The sequence below is a fragment of the Embiotoca jacksoni genome, unplaced genomic scaffold, assembly GCF_022577435.1.
Source record: "Embiotoca jacksoni isolate LCO1_2020_lvr unplaced genomic scaffold, fEmbJac1.0.p SCAF_9, whole genome shotgun sequence".
NCBI lineage: Eukaryota > Metazoa > Chordata > Actinopteri > Embiotocidae > Embiotoca > Embiotoca jacksoni.
In genome coordinates, this window is record NW_027185447.1 from 1,711,373 (window position 1) to 1,737,703 (window position 26,331).

Sequence of the window (26,331 nt, forward strand, 5' to 3'; positions counted from 1 at the left end):
TGTACACGTTTACAGCTCTCCTCTCCTGGTCTTTACACAAAGATCATGAATCTTGACTAACCCACACTTAAGCTGTGTCTGGACAGATGGTGCAGGTCAAGTCTATATATTTTTAAGAAATGGCAAGAAAAACACATTATCTGCCCCAAATCTCTACAACAATGTGATTTGAGGCATATTTGAAGGGAGGCATGTTTACAGATATTTGTTATGTTTTTTTTTTATTTTAATCCTTTAACTCACCTGTATGAGATTCCAAATAGATTGGGTGTATCAAAACATCCTGCAGCCAGAGTCTTACTGAATACGTATGCAGCTGCCTTGGCAAAGGGAAATGGAAGTGTGTGGGTGCATGTCTGTTGAAAAATGTTATTCTAGGTGAGAGACAACAAAATGTCTGTGTGTGTCAGTCATGGAACACGTAAATCACTACTAAAACCTCACAATTAGATGCAATACTGACGAGGATAATCAAGCCTAGTTGCATCTAATCACATTAAACGTCACAGTAGCATCAGTGTATATTACAAGCTTCTTACAGGCGACTGATATCGACCTGATCAATCCTCCAGTAATTATGTAATAAATTTAACTGCACCATTATCATCCATCCATGACATCTGATAGATGTGGGTGACGATGATGCATTTCCACTTCTTAGTAAAATACCAACATGGACCACATGTAACATGTGCCAACAGTGTGCATTGCTGTGTGTGTATATTGTGTGTCCATTTGTCCTGGCTGAGCTAAGCTGCAGGGCGTAACCATCATCTTTCAGCTTGAGTGGAAGTGCCAGTGGAGACTGGAAGTTGTGATAGATGATGCTCTCTCTCAGGTTGAGGCCAGGGACACACACACACACACACACACACACACACACACACACACACACACACACACACACACACACGGTAGCATAGAACCACAGAGCGGAGGAGGAGAAGAGAGATCAGCTCTGTTTCACTGTTAGCTCTCTGGGCCAAAATGAGTCGGTATTGTCGACTCATTTTAAATTGAACCAGCAGGGGCTGCGAGCCGTGGGAGCGCTGCACCCATGAACTCCACAAATCGACCCTCATTTTGATTAAGCAGCGAGGGCGGTGGAAGCCTACAAGTGGGCAGCTCCCTGTGGCTGAGAAGAGACAACTGTGGTCACGCTGGGCAGCTCTGAGGGGATGGCAGTGAAAGAAGGTGGTGCTTACCTGGATGTACTCCTCTATATATCTATCTTAAGAGTCTCTTATCAACTCTTAATTCCAGAAACATCTCGTCTACCAAACAGGCAGAATTAAAAACAAAAAAAAAAATGTCGTTCCAATGTTCCATTCCATTCCTTAATATTTCTTCTTGTGTCCACTGTAAATTAGAAAATGGTTGTATCATCTTGGCCACGTGTAAGTGTTAAAGTTCAACCGCATTTTCCCAAAAGGACCAATTAACTTTGCCCCAGAGTGGGAACACACACATCATAGGACAGAAAAATGTTTGCAATTTAAGAAAGTGCTGATGAAAAATTTGACAATACATAAATAAAGTGTTACCACTGTGGCCACAAGTGGCAATTAAAGCATAATAGCACACTGAATTCAGACATCATCATTAGGCAACCTCATTAAGCAAAAGACCTCTGGCCTTAGTCGTAACGCAAACTAATATGTTTTCCTCATAAAATTGCATTATTTGTCAAAACAGGTGTTTTAGCAACGTTTTAGAACTGATGTCCGTCCACGTTCATGTAGCTTTAGGTCGTGGTTGTTCTTTTTGACATTGGCTCAGTAAATTGCTCTGAAGCACTGTGGCACAATGTGTTCGGTAGAAGTTCGTGACAACTTCAGGCTCTGTAATCTGTGTTGTGATTCTGACAGGTGCTGATGGCTTAACTGACTTTGAATTGGTCTAGTACGCCTGATTAAGGTTGTATGAAATGGGTCGAGAGCTCTTTATACTGCCACTTTTACTGAGTTTTAAATTGCACTATATATATTTTAGACTAATATTGTTTTGTCCTTTAAATACAGTGTAATTTGAGTTTGTTTTAGCCCCTGTTGGCCCACCCTTCGATGCTTTGCAAACACCTCCCTGAAGATTCCCAGTCATCGTGGGCTATCCAAAGAAAACTGGATTAGTTTTAGTTTCTTGAAGAGATTTCGCCTCTGCTTTTTGAAGTCTTAACTGACAAGGAAGTATATTTCAGGTTTTGACCTCTTGTTGGATCGTTAACACCTTGACAAGCAGTAAGGTCACGTGGTACCCACCTGGTGAGTCGTTAGGGTCAACAGCAGACTTGATATGAATGGGTTTTAGGTTGTTGACCATCATGTGAGTTGTTGGGATCAACAATAGTCATGTTATGAATGGGTTTTGGTTTGTTGAACCATCCTGCCATCATTTGAGTTGTCAGGTTCCTGGTGTGAAAGGTTGTGTATCTTCCTGGGCAGAGATCTGAGGACTGCATTGTAAATGGCTGATAAGGGGTGTATCAAACCTCCTCCTTACCTCACGCCAGTTTAACATAGATGGTTTCTTTAACTCCTCTTTTAAACCGTTGATCTTCCCCGTCTAAAATGTACTTTCCATCCTTAAATGCGTGCCCTTTGCCCTTCAGATGAAGATTCACAGCTGAGTCCTGTCCTGAGGAGTTGGCTCTCCTGTGCTGTGCTGTGTGCTTGTTAAGTGGTTGTTTTGTATTCTCAATATACAAGTCTGTACTGCGTACACTACATTGCTCTGCTTTTAGCCGGGTGTTCTGTCCTTGGGGTGGACAAGCTTCTGCCTCAGACTGTACCTCTGCAACACACAGGGAACAAAACATATGACTAAGTTACTAACTAGCTGGTGAAGAATGTCAAATATCCAGTGGCTAAAGGGACACATATAAAAATGCTAATGTGGCCGAGTTCTGCATGTGTAACTAGGCAATTGTTCTCTAAAACGCTTGTCGTGTCAAAGGTGTTAACTTGTCAAATGTTGTGTTTTCAGTTTGCCCTGTCGCTCCCAAGCGGCCAACAACATCAATTAATGCTGCTTTAAGTTTGCAGTAAATGCACTGCTCGTTTTGCTATGTGCTCATATTCCTGAGTAAATGATGGTGTAAAGCAGCATTCATTAGTGCCCTGGCTGCTCAATGTGCAGAGCATAGATATGCATCTGATGGTCATCCAGGATTCTACAAAAAGAAATGAAGCAGAAAACAGTGTGTGAAGCCATGCCACTGCTGTTGGCAGTCACCCTCCAATTCATCACGACTCGAGCTGCTGCGAAATTCACAAACGCAGTCTCTCGGTCTCTCCCCGTCTCTTTTCTCCCACCCTTTTCAAACATCCTGATAAAAAATACACTTGTTCAGTCCAACAGTGATGTTCCTCGTTCAACAAAAAAAAAATTCTTTCCTCTTCAACATCGCTGTCAAGTGCTGATTAATCAATGGCATTCTTCTCCGAGATGCCTCTGCAAACAAGCTGTCCGCTCCAGCTCTGTCTGTAATGTAGGCATTGTTGGATCTGACAACTTTCTCTTACTTGCATAAATTATTGATCCTTGACACTCTTGCTTTGCTGCGGTGCAGAATGCTAAAGATCCGGTGGTATTTATAGCCCACATTTGGAGGAGCAGCTGAGTTTATTTGCCTCTCTTGATGAGGATTTCTCTCATCGGGGACGCGGTCATGTTTCAAGGTCGCGCTCGTGTTTTCTCGACCCAGATGGTCTTGCAGTCCGTGGGCCGAAGGTGAGGCAATGTTTCAGTTTGTTGCTGGCAGAGGGCTTGTTTGACAGCTGGCACCGGCTCAGTCAGACCTAATTTTTGCAGCTTTCCTTCACAGGTAAAAGTTGGTGACACAGCCTTGTAGCAAACGGAAGAAATATGAAGGATTAATTTCTGAGCTATGTTTATTGTATGACTCCATTTTTGCATTCCAGCCTTTACTGTGTGTGAAAGCGGTAGAATGTAGTTATAATTATGTAGCTGAACCTCTATAACAGGTTTTGAAGTCAATCACAAGTTATATAGATTTGAACTGTTCAGATCCATTTTTAAGTCGAACAAAGCAATTTCTTTCTCAGAAACCACAATGGATGTCTGTTACTGCTGCTATTAAACAATCATTTAACCCCAGAGGTTAAAGCTGAACCACTTAATACTACTACAGTGATTACAGGAGGAAAAGTGCTTTCAATTCAACACTCACTTGGGTTTTTCTAATTGATCGACTCAGATATTTGTGATGTCACGGCACATGAGCTGTAAATGACATCAAACTTAAAGCTTTTGTATTGTTATTTTAGTGTGTGTGGGAGGAGGGAAGGGGGGGGCTTATGGTCTGGCTCTGGGAGGTCTGAATAGAAAATAAAGAAGTGCATTTGAAAGCTGCCAAATCATTTGGAACACTTACGATGAAGAAGTAAAGAGCAAAATATTTCATTCATTTGCGGTATTACAGAAGGGCATCATGACTTTTCTGCCCAGAGCCTCTGAATGTGCGGAAGTAGAAATAACTGTAGTTATTGGTTTTACATGTCAGGGTGGGATTACATTTGTACTTGTCAACACCAATACATCCTGTCTAAGTGAGGTTTATTATGTTCAGTTTTTGTTGAAAGCATCAGTGAAGTACTTTTTAAGGCCAATCAATAATAAAGGCACAGCGTGTGGAATTTCAAATTTGAAAATGTCTTATTTTGGTGTCCTTGAGTGGAACTCTCAAGAATAATAGCCAGGAAGAGAGCATTTTTGTTATTCTATTTTACAAATCAAAGTTCAGTCTATTTCAATAAAAAACCTTAATAGTATGAAAATGTTGTATTTCATTGCTTTCCAGACAAGGTTAGTCTCCTAGGGAAGTGAATCTGGAGTACTAAATAGTGTTGCTTGTTTAAGGCCAAAGACTAAATGAACGATAGTTTTTGCATCATTAACAGTATCTTAATAAGCTGTTGAAAGTTTATTTCAGTGGTTATTATGAAAACTGTCAACAGCAAATTCACTCAGCTGTAAAGACTTAAAAAAGGTCTAAAAAAAAAAAAGGCAACATGCTCGCCCCATTTCGGTGTCTGTACTGTTAAAGTTTGGACAAAGATGGTGTCAAAAGAGTTTAGAAGTTAATGTGTGAATTACTTGGAGCATATCTTATTTAATTCCATCTAGACCACAAATACAGATCTGTAATTTAGAAAATCATCACAATGTGAATACTAATCTCAGTACTGGACAGAAAAAAACAAATCACTGTTCTTCTTTTGTGTCTTGTGGCATTTCACTGCATGTCCTTACTTTTTACTTTGTCTCCTCACACTCTCACACACAATTATCACTCATACGTACTTCACTTCCAACCCCCCATTGTTCACACTATGACTTGATACTACGCTTTTTTCATGCATCTCTGATATTTTCCACTTTAGTTTTTTCCACCTTTTGTTCGGAACATTTAATTCCGGTAATCTCTCCGTCCTTTTCATTGGATTTCCTTTTTAATCCGGCTTCCTTTTAAACCACACCTGTCTTCCAATTTTTAACTGAGACAGATGGTAAGGTCTCTCTTACGATCAGGAAACAGGCAAATGAAGCTCTTTGTCATTAAAACACCTCACACAGACAGGAACGATGTGGGACTAGCATATATACTGTAGTTTATGTACACCCAATTAAGTCCTCAGACTCAGATGGTGTGACTACGACTGTAAATCACCATTTGAGAGTCCATCGCCACAGTGTTAAAGTTTCTACCTGTTATTCCTCTGCTGTCTTCATCTCTATGAGCCGTTGCAGTCAATGATTTTCCCCTCTTGTCCACCAGGTGCCCTCGGTCTTTCTTATCTGTCCCGCAGTAAGCACTTTTTTCTGGTCTTTACCTGTCACCTGACCTTCTCCGCCCGCTTACACACGGGTTCCCATTCCTCCGGTGGTCCCATCACTGCTTACTCCGCTCGAGTTGTTACTAACTCCTTCCCATCGTGGTCGAGCGCTACCTGTACCCGTTTCCTACCCGATCTGCATTTGGGTCGTCTATCCTGTACTCGCTAAACCAGTCCAGACACCCGGGTTTGTAAGAGCAGAATTAGATTTGTGTGTGACGGAGGACGTATTCAGCAGCACAACAGATCATTTTTGCATTCAGTCAGAATTGTGTAGCAGTAAGGAGTCACACGGTCATGATGATCAAAGGTGCATGTGCTCACTTCTGGCTGTCTGAATCCCCTCAGGGTAAACTCAACTGTAGAAAGAGTCACATGTTCAATTTCAGCTTGACGTGAAGGGCCAACCTGTCAGACCTTCTTTATACTTTCAAAATAAAAGACGAGACAATGGCATTTTTTTAGCCAAATATGGAGACAATGAGCATTATTTTTAATCTATTATCTTATCAATCAAAATGATTCAATGAAATGATTAAAATCACATTTAATTGAATTTTAAAGCCTTAATGGCAGAAACATTTCGAGAGTACAAGAAATGAAAAAATACTTAAAAGTACGGCTGTTTCAACTATGGAATTTTAGTTTAGGATTTGTTTGCATATAAATAATTGTGATTATCAGTTTCATTGTATTTCTCTGTTCATTTTATGCACCTATTACAGCATCAAAACAGTCATAAACAAGGAAGTTAACTATAGAGGACCAAAACAGTTTTTTGTATCAACTGTATTAACTTTGGTTTCCAGTGTGATGTTCTGCAGCTGAAACAGGTTTTTCTTATTTCTTCTGTTTTAATGAATATCCTTTACATTGGAAATTATTGGTTGACTATAACAACGTATATAGCTGGATCTCAGTGTCACTTCTGACACAGTGTGATGTCACTCTTGAGCTGAATTTACTGTTGTCTATGGTTACATTTTTGTTCTTTCAAACACATTTTTTTTTTTGGTAATAGACATGGTACAAATCTAAAATACCATTGTGAATATAAGAGCTGAAAGCTATAGGATCAGTTGGATCGCCGATCCACTCTCCGACAAAAACCTAAACTTAAATGCTAAGAGATAAGATATGCATTTTATAATCATGTTGCCCTAAATAGTCACATGGTCATGAGACGCTCTTTAAATAAGCATCACATTCAAATGCTTTAACAGTCAAATTATCTGTATGTGCTCTATACGTGTCTTGTTGCCGTTTAGTCATTAAAAATAGTTGGCATTGAAAATGTTCTCTGCCATAACAGCTGTAAAACAATTTCAAAGAGCAGACTCTGAATTTACATTCCAAACTGAAATCTAATTCTTCTCCAACAAATTAATGCCTGTGAACCCTGAACTGTTGATATCCAGACTGAGCACTGCTCAGAATTAGTTTTGGGCTCAAATCTCTGGTCATCAATATATACTTATATAAGACACACACACACACACACACACGCACACACACACACACACACACACACACACACACACACACACACACACACACACACACACACACAGGTCCCAATATACCAGAATGGGAACAGATGATCTGCTCTGCTGTCAGGGCAAACAGGCTGAGTTCAGAACATTGGCAACCACAGCCATGCCACTACTAATTGCCTTGCTCCACGTATTATCTTGGTGTGTCTGCGTGTGTGTGTGTGTGTGTGTGTGTGTGTGTGTGTGTGTGTGTGTGTGTGTGTGTGTGTGTGTGTGACATCCTCTCATGCAGCGTCTATATCTGGTGTCTTTCACACCCTCTCTGTGCAGGACGTGGTGACTCCATGTGACATCACAGGCATGTGTGGGTAAAATGTGATTTATCCTGGCAATACTTGCAAGGGGGCTGACTGGTGACAATTCACTGGTCGTAACATTTTGGAACATTTTCAGTTACGAGGACGTTTTGACCGATCCGTACAGCCAAAACGGCTCATTTCAGGGTTCCACGTACACCTAGAATAGTATTTGTAAGCGAACAAACTGGAGTGGCCAACAGACTCTAATGAAGATCCACTCTGACACTATATGTAAGTTAGTCAAACCACATTGGTTTCAAGTTTTTCTTCTTCTCTATTACAGTGACAGTGAATTTCAAATGTAACACTGCTATACTGCATTTCAGAACTGGTATCATCTAATATTTGCTTTTTTGATAAATGACAGATTTTCGTCCTGGTTAATTTGGTGACACCATTAATAGTAAGTGTTGCTTAATACATCAGCACCAGAATTCACTTAAGCAATATTACGAGAGGGTGTGCTTTAACATCATTATTGGCACGACAGTGATTCAGTCAGGAACACACCCTCGAGTGTAATATTCTGATTATACAATAAGTTACCATCTAAATAAAATATGTAATCTAAATGTATTCATACTGTGGGGCAATTAAAAATGTAAAACTTTTGGTTAGTGTGATCTCCGTTTCCATGGCGATACATGGGGAATTACTAAGAACTGGAAAAAAAAAATCAGTCGTGTGAGTATACTCTCATGTAATGTATGCAATGTTTACCACCCTGGGAAGTAGGCTGTCCCTTAGTAACGACCCTAGCAACAGAGATGATTTCTAGTCCGCTTTAACGCTTTCTAGAGATCCTTTTTCAAACTGAATAAATACAACACATAGAAACACTAAACTGCTTCGCGAGCTCAGTCTTGTTGTAAGTAAGGTATCCGCTAAAAAATATATATATCGATGGACTCATGTATTTTTAAGTAATTGGCACCATGTCATGTTAAAACCGAACCAGTCAAGCTGACCGCAGCCAGGATTTTAGGTGCGTGACTATCTGCGGTGTTACGGTACGGGTGCTCGGAGCGACAAATATGGACCATTTGATGAAATGGTGCAGAGATCAGAGCTGTCAGTTTAGATATTTCACTCAGTGTAAACATCATGTATCCTCCGTGGGGACTTGGAACAAGCTCATGGCGAATGAGTAAGATGTTTTTTTCTTAAAGCTACATCATGCTGCTGTTACAGATTTCGCGAAATGGATCACATTTAACAATTAAAAACAACATCGCATTACATTATATACAACATATTATATGAAATTCAATTCCAATATATTCCCATTGAGAAGGGGGAGTGATATTTCTAGTGATGAGCATGGTGTGCTGTTATGCTGATTTTTTTTTTAGCACGTTCCGAATGTGCCGTTGACCAATCAGATCTCTGGGTCGGAACTACTCGTCTAAGTGGCAGCAGTCACTCCTCGAGTAGCTACTGACACACAGAAGAGCAACTGGGGCATGTGTTTAGAGTCAAACAAACAGATGCTGTTTCAATGAACAAATCTGCCCTTTCACATCACGCCATGAGCAGTCGATTGCATTTGATTTCATGCTGCACTCGCACAACAGGCCACAGTAAAGTTTGAGTAAGATGTTTGAGGTGTGTGGCCTGTCACTGACCTGCTGTCACTTTTCAATATAAATTACAAGTTCAGGTTCAGCTTATTTTTTTTAATTTTTTTTTTTTTACCCGCTGTCAAAAAACGCAGAACCATGTCTTGTTTTGTAGACTCTTTTTTTGACTGTGGTTAGAGGTAACCATGGCGACAAACACCATGTTTCCCAAGGCATCTTCACAACAGAATTTGTCTAAACTTTGGATGTTAGGTTTGCATTAGCTTCGATATGGTGTAAAGAGAATCGACTGTAAACAAACTTGCAAAAAAAGAAAAGAGCACCCGGAGGAAAGCGTTCAGAAACACAGAGAATGTGCAGACTCCTGTTAAACCCAGTGGGGACTGAGACGAAGACCTTTTTGCTGAGCAATAGTAGTATTACTCAGCAACAAGTTACAAATAAGAGTAAGCTTTAACTGGGCCACTTTTCAGACGAATGAATGGAAAACATTTTTACTGTGCTGCAATATCTTATAGTGTCTGTCAACTCTCTGCATGTTCTCCTTATTTATAAGTAGCTACTTTTAATACAACGGTTAGGATTAGCTTAATCCTACCAGCCTTACTGACTTGCTTATGGGGTCAGTCATTACAAAGTCATGCTCTGTAGCCAAACATGGTTCGGACCGGCATACCTTGATTTTCCCATTCTCGCGGACATCCTAATGTTTCCAAGGAGACCAGAAATGTCAGGAGGAATTTTGGTCAAATGTGTATCGAGGTACTCACGGGGGTATCTGTAATATTTCCATTTGATGAAATGGTGCAGAGGTCAGAGCTGTCAGTTTAGATATTTCACTCAGTGTAAACATCATGTATCTTGAATGGGTATTTGGAATAAGCTCATGGCGAATGAGTAAGATGTTGTTTTCTTAAAGCTACATCATGTAGCTGTTACCTGCGTCCATTTACTTACATCGCCAGGAACAGTTTGACACTTGTCGTTGTGGATACCGCTGTAAACAGTGCGTCCATCCATGCCATTAAGCAAAATGTTTTAAATTACCTTACCTTTAATCAGGTCCTTTAATCAGTGCTAAAATGTCCATATTTGCGAATGCTCTGCAGTTTGCCGTCAGTGGTCCGTTGTGAACTACGCGTGTGTCACAGAAGCACGTCAGAGCTACCTTTTCTGCTCATATTGAAGAGAAGGTTTGGAGGGAATTGCAATGTCTGTTTTGGTCTGTTTGAAGCCCCATTGGTTTGAGTGGGCTGTAAATCCTTGAACCTTATAGAGCCTTGTCCTCACCGGCGTACCAAAATCAGTGAGAAACTGTGTGTCCAACAGGTCAATGGGTAAGTGAGCATCTCCTCTTTTATTGCTCAATACGGTTCAATGCAGAATCTTTATGGTCACCTGGAGAGCCATTTGTTTGGACCAAAGCAGAGTCGGTAAGGGTCGCAAACAGACTCAAAGAACCATTAAATTGTTGAGAAATACTGGGAACACAAGCCGTACAGTGACACTTGGTAGCTTTAAATATGGGAGCTTTCTTTCTCTGTTATCAATAATAAATGTTTAGCCCTAATTTAGAATAATTAAACTATTGATCTGTTGCTGATTGATCTCATATGCAACAGTATTAATCATGCTAGTCCTCCTGGTTTTAAGAAAACAGTGTCTCTATTTTGGTTTTGGTAATCAAGGTAGACCTAAATTATGAATTGTGCTGCAACAGAAAATACTGCCTTATATCTCCATTGCAAACAGACATTCCTCAATTGGAAGCAACACATTTTTTGTGTTTTGCCCTGGACAAAACAATACTTAACCAAAGTATTGCAGCCTTTACAATCCAAAGTATCAACCCACTTTATCCATGTGGGGTGAATTCCTGCAACTTTGAATATAAAGTATCTAAAAAGTCTCTAATAATGGGGAACAGGGAAGGTTTAGAGAGCCACTCAGATCATTTCCTGTGATCATAGGGCCAAAATAACTTCTGCTCATCCATGTAGGGACAAAGTAGAGGACTCTGCTCAGAGCTTTGAGAGGCAATAGATGTGGTTGGGGCCCCTCCTGGATGCCTCCCTGTGGATATCCATCTTGCAGGAAACCTCCGGGCGGATTCAGTCACACCAGAGGTATAATATGTCCAGTGGAGCACGGGGAATGCCTGAGGATCACCCAGGATCAGCTGCAGGTGGCCAGAGAAAGAGCATCTGAGCTCCTCCTCCACCCTCCCCTGCTGCCACTGCTAATCGAAACAAGATAAATGATGGAAAACTGCAAAGATGACAGCAATTCACCGACAAAATATATTTCATAATTATTACAAGATTCCAGTCATTAGGCAAGACACATTACACATTTGGAGCCGGTATTGTGACTTCAGCATAATGTGCATTTCCGCAGCGCTACTTCAATCACTGTACAGTAACAGAATCATGTTGCACTCACAACTCGCTCTTCGTTTTTATTTTCTTACAGACACACTCATATCTGTTCCAGTCTCTTCAATATAAGAAATATGAAAAATATGCCTACAAATTTGAGAACAAAGCTTTTTTCAGATACATCTGTTCTCTCTGCAGTTTAAATAAAAGGATGAATTTAATATGCGAGTACTTACAGTACATTCCTCCCTGATCAGTCCTGTGTGTTCTGCATTGTACATCCAGTGGTTGTAGCATTCAACCTCAGTTTCGAGCGAACCCTTTTGCCGTCGAGCGTGAGCGTGGGGCCTTATACTGCTCAGCTGTTTTGGAGCAAAAGTCCCTCATCGCTAGTGACCGATTTGTCTGTGTAATCCTTAAAACAGCCGTAAAGAACAACAAAACCTCTCATATCGTTTGGTACGTTTCCTTTTGTCTCCAGTCACAAGTCTTCGGAGGCAGAACGGAGCAGACAAACAGTTTTGGATTCGACCTGCTTGGGGATGACAATGTTAAAAGCTTGTGGGTGGGGAAGCGGGTGGAGTGAGGGGGGGCTTATAAGTGCCAAAGCAGTGTAATGGGCCGCGGCTGTCATCTGAGACAGCACATGTGTCTCTCTGGCGTAAAGTATATTCCTGAGCCCTGTTGTTCATAATCATAATAATAACGGCGAATCATTTGCATTGTTTCTACGCAGCTCTCGTTGTCTCAGCTGGCAGCTACTTCACGCTACCCGACCATCAGCCACTCCAGTTCGGCGTTACCGTGGCAACAGTCATTTCCTTCTCTGCTCCATCCTTCCCCATTGGCATCGGCCCACCAGCTGTCACATGTCGTAAGATTTCCACCCCCGGTCGCTCACACACACACACGCACACACACACACACACACACACACACACACACACACACACACACACACACACACACACACGCACACACAACCCATCACTGAACTCCAGCCCGGCACACTCTTTGTCGTTGGAGCAGCTGGAGGTGCTGAATCTGGTCCTTTTCATCTTCATAATAAAAAGAAACATTATTCTTTCACTTGACTTTCAATTCTTCAACAGAGGTTCCTTCATTTTTTTTTTAGGCATCCAGCATTCTGCATGAACTCATATTTTACCTTCTGGAAAAAATAATAGGTTTAATCTGTCCTGGACTACTTTTATTAATAAATTTGATAATCAGTTACAGCATTTCTGAATTATCAATCGTTATTTTAAAATACGGTATCTGGCCGTTATGGCGGTCACAACAGAAGTGAATTTCAGAGATACGTTTTTTAAATAATTTAGCGGATTTGCTTTGAACCACCAAAACGAAAGTGTAAAACAAAAACGCAAACGATGTTTTACCTCGCTCTGTTGGAGTTAATATACATACATCCCAGTGAAGTAGAACAGAAATTATAATGGAAATTACATCTGCAAAAATATCTGACTGGCTCTAATTGCTAACAAGCTTTATGCATCTGCACAAAGTCATTGCAGCCAGGGGATACACAGCAGCAGAAACGGGGAAGTCAGCTATACTGTGCTGATTTTAATAACCCTGCTGAATAATTTCCTGAAATGAGGCAGCAGTAACCTGTTGCTCACAGCTGTAGGTGTTTGCTGCTGAGAAATTGGCTGGCAGAGTCATTTTGCCTTTGAAAGCAGCCTTGTCTTTGCAAAATTAGACCATGTTCACCCACAAAGATGCATATATTTGGGAATGAGCGCGCTGCACATTAGAAACAGTGGTGAAATCTCTCAGAATGGCGAGGAAATCCAAAGACTGTAATCCTGGGATTAACCCCGGATCTTTTTCTGCTTATCAGAATCATTTTGCACATTCTTGTTTGATATGTACGTTGTCTCTTTGATGTAGAAAACTTGCAACATATAGCTGGTGTTTAAATATAGAGACTCAGTTCAGTTCTGTCATATGCTGAAACTTGTGACGGTGCCGTAGACTGTTTTCTCATAACGTAGGATGTGCAGGATCGCTCTGTTGCCTTTTTTCATTTAAAATCTTGTCGCAAAGTAGCTTTTCTGGAAATACGTTATTAGTGGAGTCATAATATAGTATAAGCAATCTGAATCTTGTAGACTTCTATCATAGCCTCTGTGAACTCACTGTTATCAAATGCAGACTTTAAGTGTTGCCATAAACATGGTTTATACTGAGATCTTCACCATCTCTGAGCTTACTACATAAACAAACTATAACACCATCAGTTATTAAGCAGGTTATTATGAGTTGGTCTCATTGTTACATGAGGAAGTATGCATATTGGTGATAGCACCTGATCTACGAGTAAAAGTCATTTACCAAGAAACACACTATTAAATGTATTTTGTGTTTCTGCATTTCTTTTGTTCTCCCACTGGTTGTGGGTTCTCACTCAGAGCTGCCCTGGCTGATCTACCTTCTTTTACGCCTCAGCACAGCTAAGAAGGATTTTGCTCATATTCTAACTAGTCAGCCATAGCTTTAATGGGTTTCTCCAATATTTCCTGCACAAAATCCATACAGCTTAAACCATGAATCATATTGCAAGAATAATCCAGGAACTGTGGATCAGGCTTACTGGAGATAACAATATAATCAGAAACACAATATGGCTAAAAACAGGCTCAATTCAATTTGACGTTGAAAGACTGTCGTGCTGTGGAAAAAATGTCAGAGAAACTTATCTATTTCATATCTATAACTACGCTGGTAGTCATAAATTGAGAACACCCTGTATTTGAGTTATTGTGATTAAATTCCAAGCAATGTTCTCCCTTCACATTAATTTAGTGATGTCACTGTAATTTGAAACATACCTGTACACATGTCCACAACATTTAGGTCAATTTGGCACATCTAATATAGGTTGGCCTTCAACTGAGTTGGATTAGTTTTAAATCTAAAACTTTGAACCAACATTAATTCATCGTTACTTCATCATTAAAACAGGATTACAGCTAGCACAAGTGGAAACGAATGCTAAAACAGAATAACAGAAGTACAAGCATAAAGAAGCCATAAAACAATCTGACCATTAATATCATACTTATCTAAGCTTTGTTGACTTTATCCACCAGAAGACACCAGGCATAGAAGACCTAGTGAGGATGTACCCACAGTGTACTGAACTGGCAGTGGGTGTGTTTTATTACTTCATAAATTCGTGGGTTATTTCTTCTTTCAGAGTTTATTTAAACCCTCTTTAAGGGTCACATCCTGACAGCATTGTAAACACGTTTTTGTAAGTGCAGGGGACTCAGTGAGCTACTTGATTGAAGTTGTTTGTTTCATACCGTAGAATGCTTTGTTCGATTTCATATAGTGGCCTGTAAAAACGCTGTCAACATTATAGTCATGGATAAGTATGACGCATCTTATCTTCAGCCCACTGGCTGCCACGAGTTTTCAGTTCAACACAGTGCGTGAGTTTCTGTGACATTCTTTCTGCGTATATTGAGTCATTAAATCAGCTTTTAGAATTTATTGTTTAAACCTCCATTTGTCCTTGTAAACTTACAACCTGAACACACCTACCCATAAAAAGCAGTCCCTCACATGTCATCACACTGCGTAGGCTTGATGGCAGCAGGTTCTTATACAGTAAAAATCCATTACTTTGAAGCTTTTAAACGTGCGAAGGCTTCTCCATCATGCCGTCGCATCCTTTTCGGTTATTATATTGCGGGCTGTTTGATCAGAGGAGGAACATGCATGTGTATGTTGTATATATGTAGTGGCATGACTTTGGTCGAGGTTACGACCAGCGTGTTTGATAGGAGAGACCAATAATGTGAAGCCACGCATGTCCTGTGATAGGCCAATTGAACCACGAACATGTATCAAAGACCAGAAAATAAAAACACACACTTGACTGGAAAATGACACCATTAGCACTTCTTAGCTAATTATCTGTGCTAATACACTTCCAGCTGTGTGGCTGCCAGTGACAATGAAGAGGGGATTAATGTTTGCCACAATTCTTTTCCGAAATGTTGAATTGATCCGTAGGCATTAACGATGCCATTTCTCCTCATAAATAACTAATATTGTGAAGTAGTGTTAAATAGAAGAATGGTGTGAACTGAATTACAGATTAAAATGCAAGACTGCCTCTCAAAGTCAAAGAATAAACAGTAAGTCGTTGTCACTCGTTAGTTCAGTCTTGTTTGCTTTTACCCAAAGTGAATGCCAATTTTACACACAATTCATCATCTTCACACCTCCAAAAAGGAAGTTAACACTTTGCTTTGTGTCCTTTCCAGTTTACTGCAAAAAAAATCATGTAATTTGGTACTAATTGTTAGAAAAAGTTAATATACTTGAAAGTGAATCTTCTTTCAGACCAAAGCAAATATTCATTCAGTATTTCTGTATTGATAGAAACAGTATGTCAACATCTTTGCACTGACTGTAACATTGTCGAGTTTACACTAGCTATTGAGCTTGATAGCAATTTGACACTGCCTTTATTTGCCTTACAATTAGTACTAAATTACATGTTATTTTCTAGGAAACGTTCTGCTTATTATTTTGAATTATTATATTTGTAAAATTAAGTTCTAAAAGGGGAAGCACTCTTTAAAGAAGAAAGCTGAGGATATGTTGTTATTTTCAAATCTCATATAATGACTGAAACTGACAATGAACTGATCCCACTAACAAGTATTGTGTGTGTATCCAAAGCCTAATGTCGCTAATTCCTCTTGGCCATACAAATCTATGTTGGTCATTGATGTCATGAACTATCAAAAACACGTCAATAAGCTCCAGCAATGAACAGAGTGACCTGATGTCTCCTCATTACAGTGACCGTTAGCATTTCAAATCAATACCACATCATAATCCCCAATATACACACTGTTTACTCCTGTGAGTAACATTTGCTAAAACCTACGTAGCCCAGCTGTCTTAGGATATTACTGAGTATTTTCTTTTTAGAAATTAAACTACATATGTATGACCCACTTGAATAGATTTGTACGTTTGGTAGGAAGCAGTCGGCTCTGGGCCGCAGGCTGAGAATGGAAATGTAAAAATATCGAAAGATGGATTAACACATTGTTGGTTCTATTCTTTTCATGGGATTTGTAAACAAATTATATAGAATGAAATGTTCAGTTTAAGACAGTGCAATCCATCAAAACTCTCAATCCCATTTACCGTGATATGTCTCTGTGCCAGAGCACCTGCTGTATGGGAAAGTCTGATTTGGATATCTGGTGAAATTGAGCGATAGCAGGTCACTGGGGTTGACTGCTTGCAGTGAATCCAATGTTAGATTGTGACATGCATACGCTTTCTGTGTTGCAAAGGTTACACTATCTGAGCTGATTCCTCTCTTTCTGTATTCTGGTCTTCGATGGCTTCAGAAATTACATTGGCACACTCAACCACTTTCTCTTTGTGATGTCTTGTGTTCATCTGAAGTGTGTTTGCAGAGCGTTTTTTTTAACAAACAGGCGTGTCAGACCAGTACAGTAGAGGTCTCTGCAGAAAACCCATGACACAAAACACCCAGCAACACTAAAACACAAGCGTAGAAGTAACATGTGAAGAGAGGTCATATCAAATCCAGGACGACAGATGTCAACTTTTAAGATTTAAACCAACATATTGAAAGTAAAGATTTTAATTATTGGACGGGGAGTGACTAATATGGTGAAGACACTCCTGCGTCAGACTTCCTGTTGTTTTCCAAACACGTCACATTACCAGAAATGGAATAGTTTCTGAGATTCACTTGTCACAGTCAGAATTATTCATTCCAAATAAATATAATCTACGTTAACCTCTTGCAGCTTTAGACACTGACTCATATCCTGTTGAAAGCAATGATGACACTGTTTAATAGTGCCGACCGAGAAGAGAGTATTGGTGACGAAGATTGAATATTCATTGACAAATATATTTAATGGGTAATAGATGGGCCTTCAGAATAAATGCAGACATTCACAAGTAAACCTTGACCAGCGTGAGGTCTTTATGTCTTCTGTGACACATGGCTCCCGTGTATGAAATATACACAGAGTGTAAGTGTGGGGCTGGAGCAGTCAGGGTATTAGACAATTTTCCAGAAAAACTTCCCACAAATCCACCAAAAGCTTTCCCTTTTATTAACTTGTTGCTATAATCCACACTTCTATCACACAATTTAACTTTACATGTCATTTGCACACATCCAGCTGCCAGTTGTGGTTTAGAGTTTTTTTTTGTTGTTTCCTTTCCACACTTCTGTGTAACCAGATTGTAACTAGATCTAATTGCTATAACTCTTTCTGTGTGATACTTAAGAATGGTAAGCAGTCTTTTTTAGTAACTTATCAAGGAAAATAATAACAACAGCGCATGTGTCTGAAGTAACAAAAATCATGATGCATTGCCATGTTGCAGCAATACTACTAATTAAAACTGTAATCAGGGACCAGTTGTACAAAACACTTTTTATGTTTTTCTCCTTAAGTATGTAACTTAGCTGAGGGCCTTCAGGATGTTGCACAGAATCTCTGAAGAGGTGTCCTCAGTTTTTGGAAAAACGTTCAGGCAACCTAAAACTTTTACAGCAGTAAAATGCTAGTTTCCATGGAGACTGTTTGTTCACTTGCACTTGTGATAACCATCATCCCTCACCTGTTATCATCTCGCAAAGTTAGTAGAAAGTAAAAAATGGAAGAAGAAAATAAGACAATAAAACCAAATGGGTCAGAGGAGGAAAATGTTATACTTATGGAGGGATGCAAAAACTTAAAGCACATTCTGAAAAGAAAAAACAATTAATGGAGGATGAATTTATTGGATTATTAACAATTTATTGCATTGCTATCTTCTAATTTTGTTCTAGGCCTGTTCAGCTGTCAGCAACATCGCCCACCTGGAGATGGACCTTCAGCGAGACGGGGATGTGCTGCCTTTGATTCAGGACGAAGGAGACCAGCTTCAGGAGCTGCCCTTCACCCCTGTCCATGCCCCTGTCATTACTCTGGGGATGAATGTGCCCAGGTGAGCCCCTCCTACTGTCTGCTGCAGACGTGAGCAATGATCTGTCTCAGGAAGTAAAGATGATTTTACGCTGTTACAAAGCCTCCATGGCACTTTTTGTGTCATCAGCAAATACCATCAGGTTAAAAAGCAGTTAGGAAAATCCCAGACCATCAAGTCTAACATTCAGTGGGAGTTGCATGGAAAGCCTTGAAAAGTAAAACAAACAAATAAAAACAAGAAATTAAAAAATTTATCTGTTGCTTTGACTCCAACAGTAACACGGCAGCTTTCAAAAAACACAATTTCCTTAAACATGTAATTTGGTGGCATTCTTTTCCACGCTCTCCACTTTGCTTCTGAACCATCATGACTCATGTTTGGTCATGAAACTGGTCATGATTTCAGTATGTGGGACCTCTCTGCTCTCTGCAACCCAACGCCGCCTCTGATCCTCTGCGAGGAGGATATGGATGTTGTTGCAGGCATCAGCTGTGGAGCATGAATTACAATAATGCAGCCAGCTGTTATTTGTGAAACACTAAGCAGTGAGAGATGCTCATGATGTGTAGCCTTGAAAATCAATTTGCTTAATTCAGACTTGAGTGGAATTGAAGTAGTCGTCAAGACTTTACTCCAGACACATGAAACTAGTACATTTTACTTCCTGGATTAATACATATAGAGTTTGCTGCTCATTTTCTCTTCTTTCTCCTGGTTGTACTTTCTCTGATTAGCACCTCTCTGCAGTTTCTGGTGTGGCAAACCTCTCCGCTCCAACACATGAGGGTGACATGAGTGTTAATTCATGTTTGATAGGAGACATCAGTGACTGAAGGCACTTTTAACAACCTTTCAACATGCTCCTGTTGTATCTCACCTGTTATCTCACACTGTAGCCCAGTTCTTTATTACCCCAACAGCTCACTGTCTCACTATCTACAGAGGGATATCGATTGGCTCACTAATTGGCAACATGTGTGCACTGGGTAGTATAACGCTGTTGCCGGTAAGTAGGAGCATCCAGCTCAGAGCCAATTTAAAGAAATCGTTTTGGCAGCCTTTGCATCCCACTTTGGGTAATGGTGTCAGCATTTTCTGATTGTGTGAATATTCATTATTAAATCCTGCTGTAAGGGAGAGCTTTTGATTTTGTTTTAGTGGAACAGAAAGCAATGAACTGAGCTCACAATTTGCAATCACGTCTGTGAAATAGCCAGGTCTGCAGAGATGGGGAAACAGAAAGAGAAAGTACATTCTGCCAATAATGGGCTTGGTAACTCAGAAACAAGGCGTTGTATTAGTACAGAGAGTCTGTAAATAAGCAGCTGGCACTGAAGCAGCTTCCCAATCCCTGAGTTTGGATCCAGACACGATGCGGTTCAGTTCAGTGGGCTGAAACATCTCTGCCTCTTCGCTCGCAGCCAAAACATCTTTTTGACTGTTTTCAGCCTGGAGTGACCCACTTGTTTGAGAAGAACAATGAAGTCTAAAGAAGTTTCATTGAAATTGCTGTGCATATCTGATCGAGCCCCTTTTGAAATAGAAATGATGGCTTGAATATCAATCCACTGGGGCTGAATTAAGACTCAACTTTGAGCAATGGGGAGGAGAAGGAAAGCATGAAATTGACACAGCTGCGCAGGAAAACTCAATCGACTGCCGTCTTCACTGCTGTTACCTTAATTAGTTTGATCAGGGCTTCATTCTTTCACAAATTGGACACTGTGGGCTCGACTGTTTACCGAACGGACACCGGCACCGGCACCGTCATGATAAGCCCAAACATTCCCATTCATTTTCCTGTACTTTAGCCAGCCATCTGTGTGTTTATCATACCCAGAGTGTTGGGTGTCAGCGTTGAAAGTATAAGTTATGAATGTTACCAGAGTTGCAGCATAGTTGCAGCAAAGCAGGTGGCCACTATGATTGGAGATAACTGCCAATTATGCTCGAAAATCCTGAGGGAGCGCTTTGGCACCCGTCCTCTCTTCTCTGGATGCATTGTCGCGGCGCCGCTGCTTGACGGGTACCGCTGACATCCTTATGCTGTCTAATCATCGTTTCAACACATTTCTGTTAAACCCAGCCGGATATTGAAATTCAGGTACAGTTGAACAGGATGAAGTGACTAAATTGAAGTTATTTCCCAAACGATAAACATCATGAGTCAGAATGGAATGGAGCCAAGCTAAACAAAGCTGTCTCGAAAGTGATAAAACAGCATTGTCAGACCCAAACAATTTTTTTCCTGCCTCATCCTCAACCACAAATCACCCGAGTGAGGCCAGTGCAGCAGGCACGAAATACGTTACCCCCTGCTGCTCATCAAAAAGCCTCGAGATCGCACTCGCTGTCGTCTTTTCAGCTCGGTGAATGATCGATGTCTGCCTACGAATCTGAAAGTTTCCTCTGATTTTACCCTCCTGTAGTTCCTGCTCAGTGAGCTCCAGGAGCTCGCTGGCCCACCTCTTCTCTGCTGGCTTCCCTGACATCGTGGACTGTAGTGGGCAGGTGGCAGAAGTCCTGGATCCCACTGAGCCGCTGCCGTTTGACCCCCGGCGGGAGGAAACTGACCTACTACAGGGAAACCTGCTGGTGTTCCAATTTCTGGCGTTTACCAGGTGAGGCTTGCGGCACTGAGTCACATGTGCCCACAGTGTTGCTGCTGACTGGTAGCAGCAGCTCCCGCAGCACAGTGTTGTTGTTGACTTAAAAATTACTACCGATAAACAAGGATAGATTAAGTCTAATAATACACTGCAAATTGAATTATTTGTGAGGGGGCTCTGATCAGGATTTTTGAGGCCGATCACAGATCACAGGGTCTATTTGAAACTTTTTATTTATCGTGTTGCATTATTTATTTATTCAACTTTTCCTAACAACACTGTACATTATTTATTCAAATCAAGACATAATAAAGATTAATGAATTGACAAATGTTTATTTATTGGAAGGTAACATGTGCAACATATTCCACCTTCTCTTTTAGAGGCCATAGCAGCCTCTGCTTGATTACTGGGAACAGGTTATTCAAAGAGAGAGAAAGAGGGTGGACAGAGATTAGTTTCATTGATATTTTATATTATTCAGATCAATCTTACCACTCAAAGCTTACTTTATAAGCATTGATGCATTCTTATTTATAAATACAACCATCTCTGTATTTTTTCCAGACAGTTTGTTTCTCTTTTTCATCAACAATAATCCCTGCTGTGCTCAAAAGTCGCTCGCTATCTGCACTTGCACGAGCAGGCTCATGTTACTTGCGTGTGACCGGAGAAGCAGCTTTTATTGCGGCTGTCCGCTTCGTGTGCACCACTTGCTCTGATAGCTAGAGGTTCATCTGCCGCAAAAACATTGATGTACCTGTGTAACAAACTGCTCCGGTGAAGGATGGACAGGACACAAACTACGCAAGTCACCACCTCTAAAGAGAGAGAGCGTCCATTGCGCTGTGGAAGCTTGGGCTCGCTGGGTGTTTTCATTTCACCTTTTAGTATCGCCTCAGCTCACTTGGAATAGTACCAGGTACCAGGAACCATCACAAACAATGGAAAACCAAAGAAAGTCAAGCAGAGTTGAGCCGAGCTGGTACTGTCAGTGGAGAAGGGCTCTAAGTGAAACATAGCTGCCATTGATTTGACAGCAGCTTACCAACACCTTCCTGTACACTGAGCATTGGCCATTGATCGGTATAGGGGAATTGATACATGCTTTAGTGGTTTTGGTTGACAGCCAAGGACGACGCCCCCTGCCTTGGGAGTTCTCCTTATTTTTGTCTTGAACGTTCGCCAAGATTTCGATGCACTTAAACCAGGCATGACGTCCTGCCAGTCATCCTCTAGACACACACGCCAAGCACGTACCCATACACAACATGCACTCATACACTTACAAAGACACTTCTCCCATCAGCACGGGCTGAATATTACCTCCGTCAACGCCCCATCACAAAAGGCCCGGAGCAGGCATCCCCTCTGACAGGAGCTGACAGTGAAGAGGAGCCGCTGAAGGATGGCTACAAAACACACCACTCTTTGTGTCCTTCTATCTTGTCATCAGCTCTGTCAGCAATGTCTACATTTGTCTTGTTCATCATGGACTCACCACCATGGTGCCGCGGCCTGCCGTGTACCAACCTCAAGCCACGGTAATTTCTCGCTGTTTAGAGACACGCGATGGCCAATGTTGTTCTCAGTTAAAAGATCGATTTGATTTCAATTGCAATTCTTTTAACCCAAAGCATATCATCATCACATCATTTCAATTCAAATTTCACAGATGTGGTCATGATAGTTGATTCATGACACTGACTTGAAATTCCAGAAATGTAATTATGTTTGATATTCCACATGATTGCATGTGATCAACAATGTAGCTGCAAACTTTAAATGAACAAATTTGACCAAGAATTATGTCACTTGTGTGGATCTTGTTTGTTTGAAATTGTGGTTTGTAAAGTAGCCCCGAACCTCAGATCAATTCATGAGCTCCTCTTTATTTTGACATCTGTCTGTTTGGTGTGTCCAAAGTGTCCGTGACACATCGCTACATGACATGATGCTATGCGATGACGTCAGTGGAATCTGAATTCTAACCATCCTTAAGTGCAGCGGAGAGGAGGAAAAAGTGACAGTGAAGAGTGTAAGCAGCGACATCAACCACTTGAGATCTTTTAACAGGTCAAAAGGCATTTAAATCAGTTGTTCTGGTCCAGCCTCAAGCCACAACCCAAATGTTTGAAATGTTTGAGCCACTCAAATTTATGTCAGAGAGAAATAGTGCAGTAACTCACAATGCCTTCATGTACTGTTAAAAACATGAAGAAAAAGTGTAACTGGGCTAGAAACCCAGGGACATGAGACAGCAATCTTGAATTCCTGAATTACAGGAATATACGTTTTTAAATCTAAACACGTTTAAATTTAAATCATCATCAAGTTTCAAGGAACTCAATTTAACTGTATGAAATATGAAATTAAAAGGCAGACTCTTCTCAAACTGAATAAAAAAAATCGGATTTATCGAACCTTAACCCTGTTCATAAGACCGCACTCACTGCACCATTGGAAATGTTTAATCTTCAAACTAAAAGTACAGCATCAGAAATTCTTTAGACTTCAAAATATGACTTTAACCTTTTTTCCCTCAACTTTGTTCCTTTTTTGCCAAACATCCGCAACCCATTCAAAATGGCCCTGTGTTCCACATTTGGGTTACAACCCACCAGTTGAGAACCACTGCTTTAAAAAATGTGTGGTGCTTATCTTTCTCCTTTTTTTTTATCAGTCCATTTTTTTTAATCTTTGAAATGTCGGATATTAGTGAAAATGCCCCTCACAAATTTTCAAAACCGAAGGTGGGGTCTGCAAATGAGTTCTTTTGTCAGCTACTCTAATTGTAACATTTAAATGTCTTCTTTTTGCAGTTAATCGTACTGTATGTTCCAGCCTTTGATTAAATCTCTAAAATTTTATTTTACTGCATAAATTGCCTTCATATCCTCAGATTAGCCAAATATATTTCAGTGAGAAATCAGTGAAGTTATGACCTCACACAGTTTACAGACTGACTTCCTGTTTCAAATTTACCATACTAGTGTCGTTGTGAGAGCATACATCCACTCATAAAGGCTGGCAATGAAATCACAAAGTTTGGTAGTAAAAAAACAAATTATATCGGAGCGTTAGAACGGCGAATATTTCCAGCCTGCGGGTAATTTGAAACTCTATCACATTATCAGTTGGAGACAGTGCAACAATCAAAAAGTATTGATTTTATTAAACATTTTCTGTAAGAAAGCTTATTTGATTCCTCTGGTTCTTTTTTCAAGGCCATCTTGAGGCAATTTGAAATGAAACCTGAAACCACATACTTGAACATAAATTGCCCATCTCTGTGGCTCGCTGTGCAGTGAGGGTGGGTTACCTCATAATTATGACAAACAGGCATGGCAGGCGGAGGTTTAGACAGCGGCAGCAGTTGCACTTAGGCAAGCTGGAGCCCGTGGATCGGCAGTGTAATTTCTCCCTCTCACCCGGGCTCCATAATTATCAATCTTGTCTGTTTACAGAATGAATATTAATGCCGGCTCCTCTTTGAAGATCGACCACGGCAGCATCTTTAACGGTGGAATACCAGACCGTGTGATTGACTGGAAGGTCACGCGCCGCTCTTATGAGATTCCACTTTGACTTCTGTGGCTCTGACAGTCTGTCCGTGGTCATGGGGGAGGGGGCCTCCCAGCACTCCCTGCTTCTTTTCAATTGCTAATCTATTCGTAGGATGGAAACAAAAAGAAAACTTCTTCATCATTTAAAGAGCCAATATGTAACAATTAGGTGCCGTCTTCTAATAGTTTTGATCCAGTTTGGTCCAATTTTCTGTATTGTTGCCCTTCTCATAGTTAGCAGTTGGCTTTTTTTTTTTCTGTAATTATTGATTGTAAAGGTAGATTTTATGGACCCAGAAAAGGGCTCTACCAAAAAAACACCCGGTTTGTTTGCCACATGAGATTGCTTCAATTTGGTAGATAACTATGACGAGTTAATCGATTGTGTCACATTCAGTTATTGTAACTGCTGGAAACTGCAAATCAACAAACAACTAACTTAGTAAACATATTTACACTGTCTGTGATGTTATAGAATTGCATGCCTCTTTAAGCTATTGCTACAAAGCCACCATTAACATTAACAGCTGTTTACTTACCAGTCTAGGAGAAAAGATCAAACTTCATTCCTTTACTGGTTAGCAGCTGTTGCAGCAGTGGAAAGCAACACCAACAATACCTCTTGTTCAGCTTCTATTTTGGCAAGAGTTTCAGTCATCATTGCGTTTACAGTTTCATTCATCATAACAAGAAGTTAGAGTACAAGTTAGAGAGGCAATTTTTGAATGATTTAAACTAAAAACGTGAACATACTGCACCTTTGTTTTGTTCAACGCTAAAATGGAGTGCTTGACTTTTTGTGAGAAAACCTTAGTTTGAAATCTGGGATTAGAAATGTGTACGTGTGTGAAAGGATAGTCCAAGGGTGGTGTTCATGTGAAAAACAATACACACAGCACCGCGAGCTTCTCATTGCTCCTGAGAATTTTTTTTCCCAAAGTAGGAGTTGTCATGAAGAAAAAAAAAAGATTCCTTTTGTGTTAACAGATAACTGAGAAACAAACCATTTTTACACACTTTTTTTGGGGACAGACATCTCTTCCACAGATCTCTTAACAAGTTTTCATGCTGCTTTTAACTTTTAAGAAGAAGCTAAGCTATCCACTTATTATGAATCACAGGTATAATGTTGAGTTTGTACCCACTCAAGCAGCACTCTAATTTACAGCCACTTCTCAGGTGTGATTTACTCGCTTAAATTCTAATCCTCTTTTTGATTATTGGGTTTTCAGTTTTAAGTAGCTATAAAACTGAATTACAGACTGATGGGACGTGCAAAAAATTCATATTTCATTATTTTTTCCTTTCCTGGAGATGTCCCAGTTAAATCATGAGCTGAAATGTGATTTACTCTCCCAGGTTTAAAATTCTCAAACATTAATTTTTAAATATGCATGCCACTCAACTCCCTGATTTTGTAGTAAAAATATCACAGTTATTATTTAATTATTAATATTCATGGTAGTAAATCATT

The 26,331-nt window shown here is 40.3% G+C and overlaps 1 protein-coding gene across 6 annotated transcripts in view; it reads left to right on the forward strand.

Annotated features, from left to right (window-relative positions):
* Positions 1–26,331, forward strand: part of nphp4 (nephronophthisis 4) — a 182,050-nt gene that overhangs the window by 100,724 nt on the left and 54,995 nt on the right. For all 6 annotated transcript variants that reach the window (XM_069140665.1, XM_069140668.1, XM_069140666.1 and 3 more), the window contains 3 exons: positions 12,402–12,539; positions 18,543–18,700; positions 21,112–21,303. In XM_069140665.1, the coding sequence (XP_068996766.1) occupies positions 12,402–12,539; positions 18,543–18,700; positions 21,112–21,303 (488 nt within the window). The remainder of the gene's footprint in view (positions 1–12,401; positions 12,540–18,542; positions 18,701–21,111; positions 21,304–26,331) is intronic.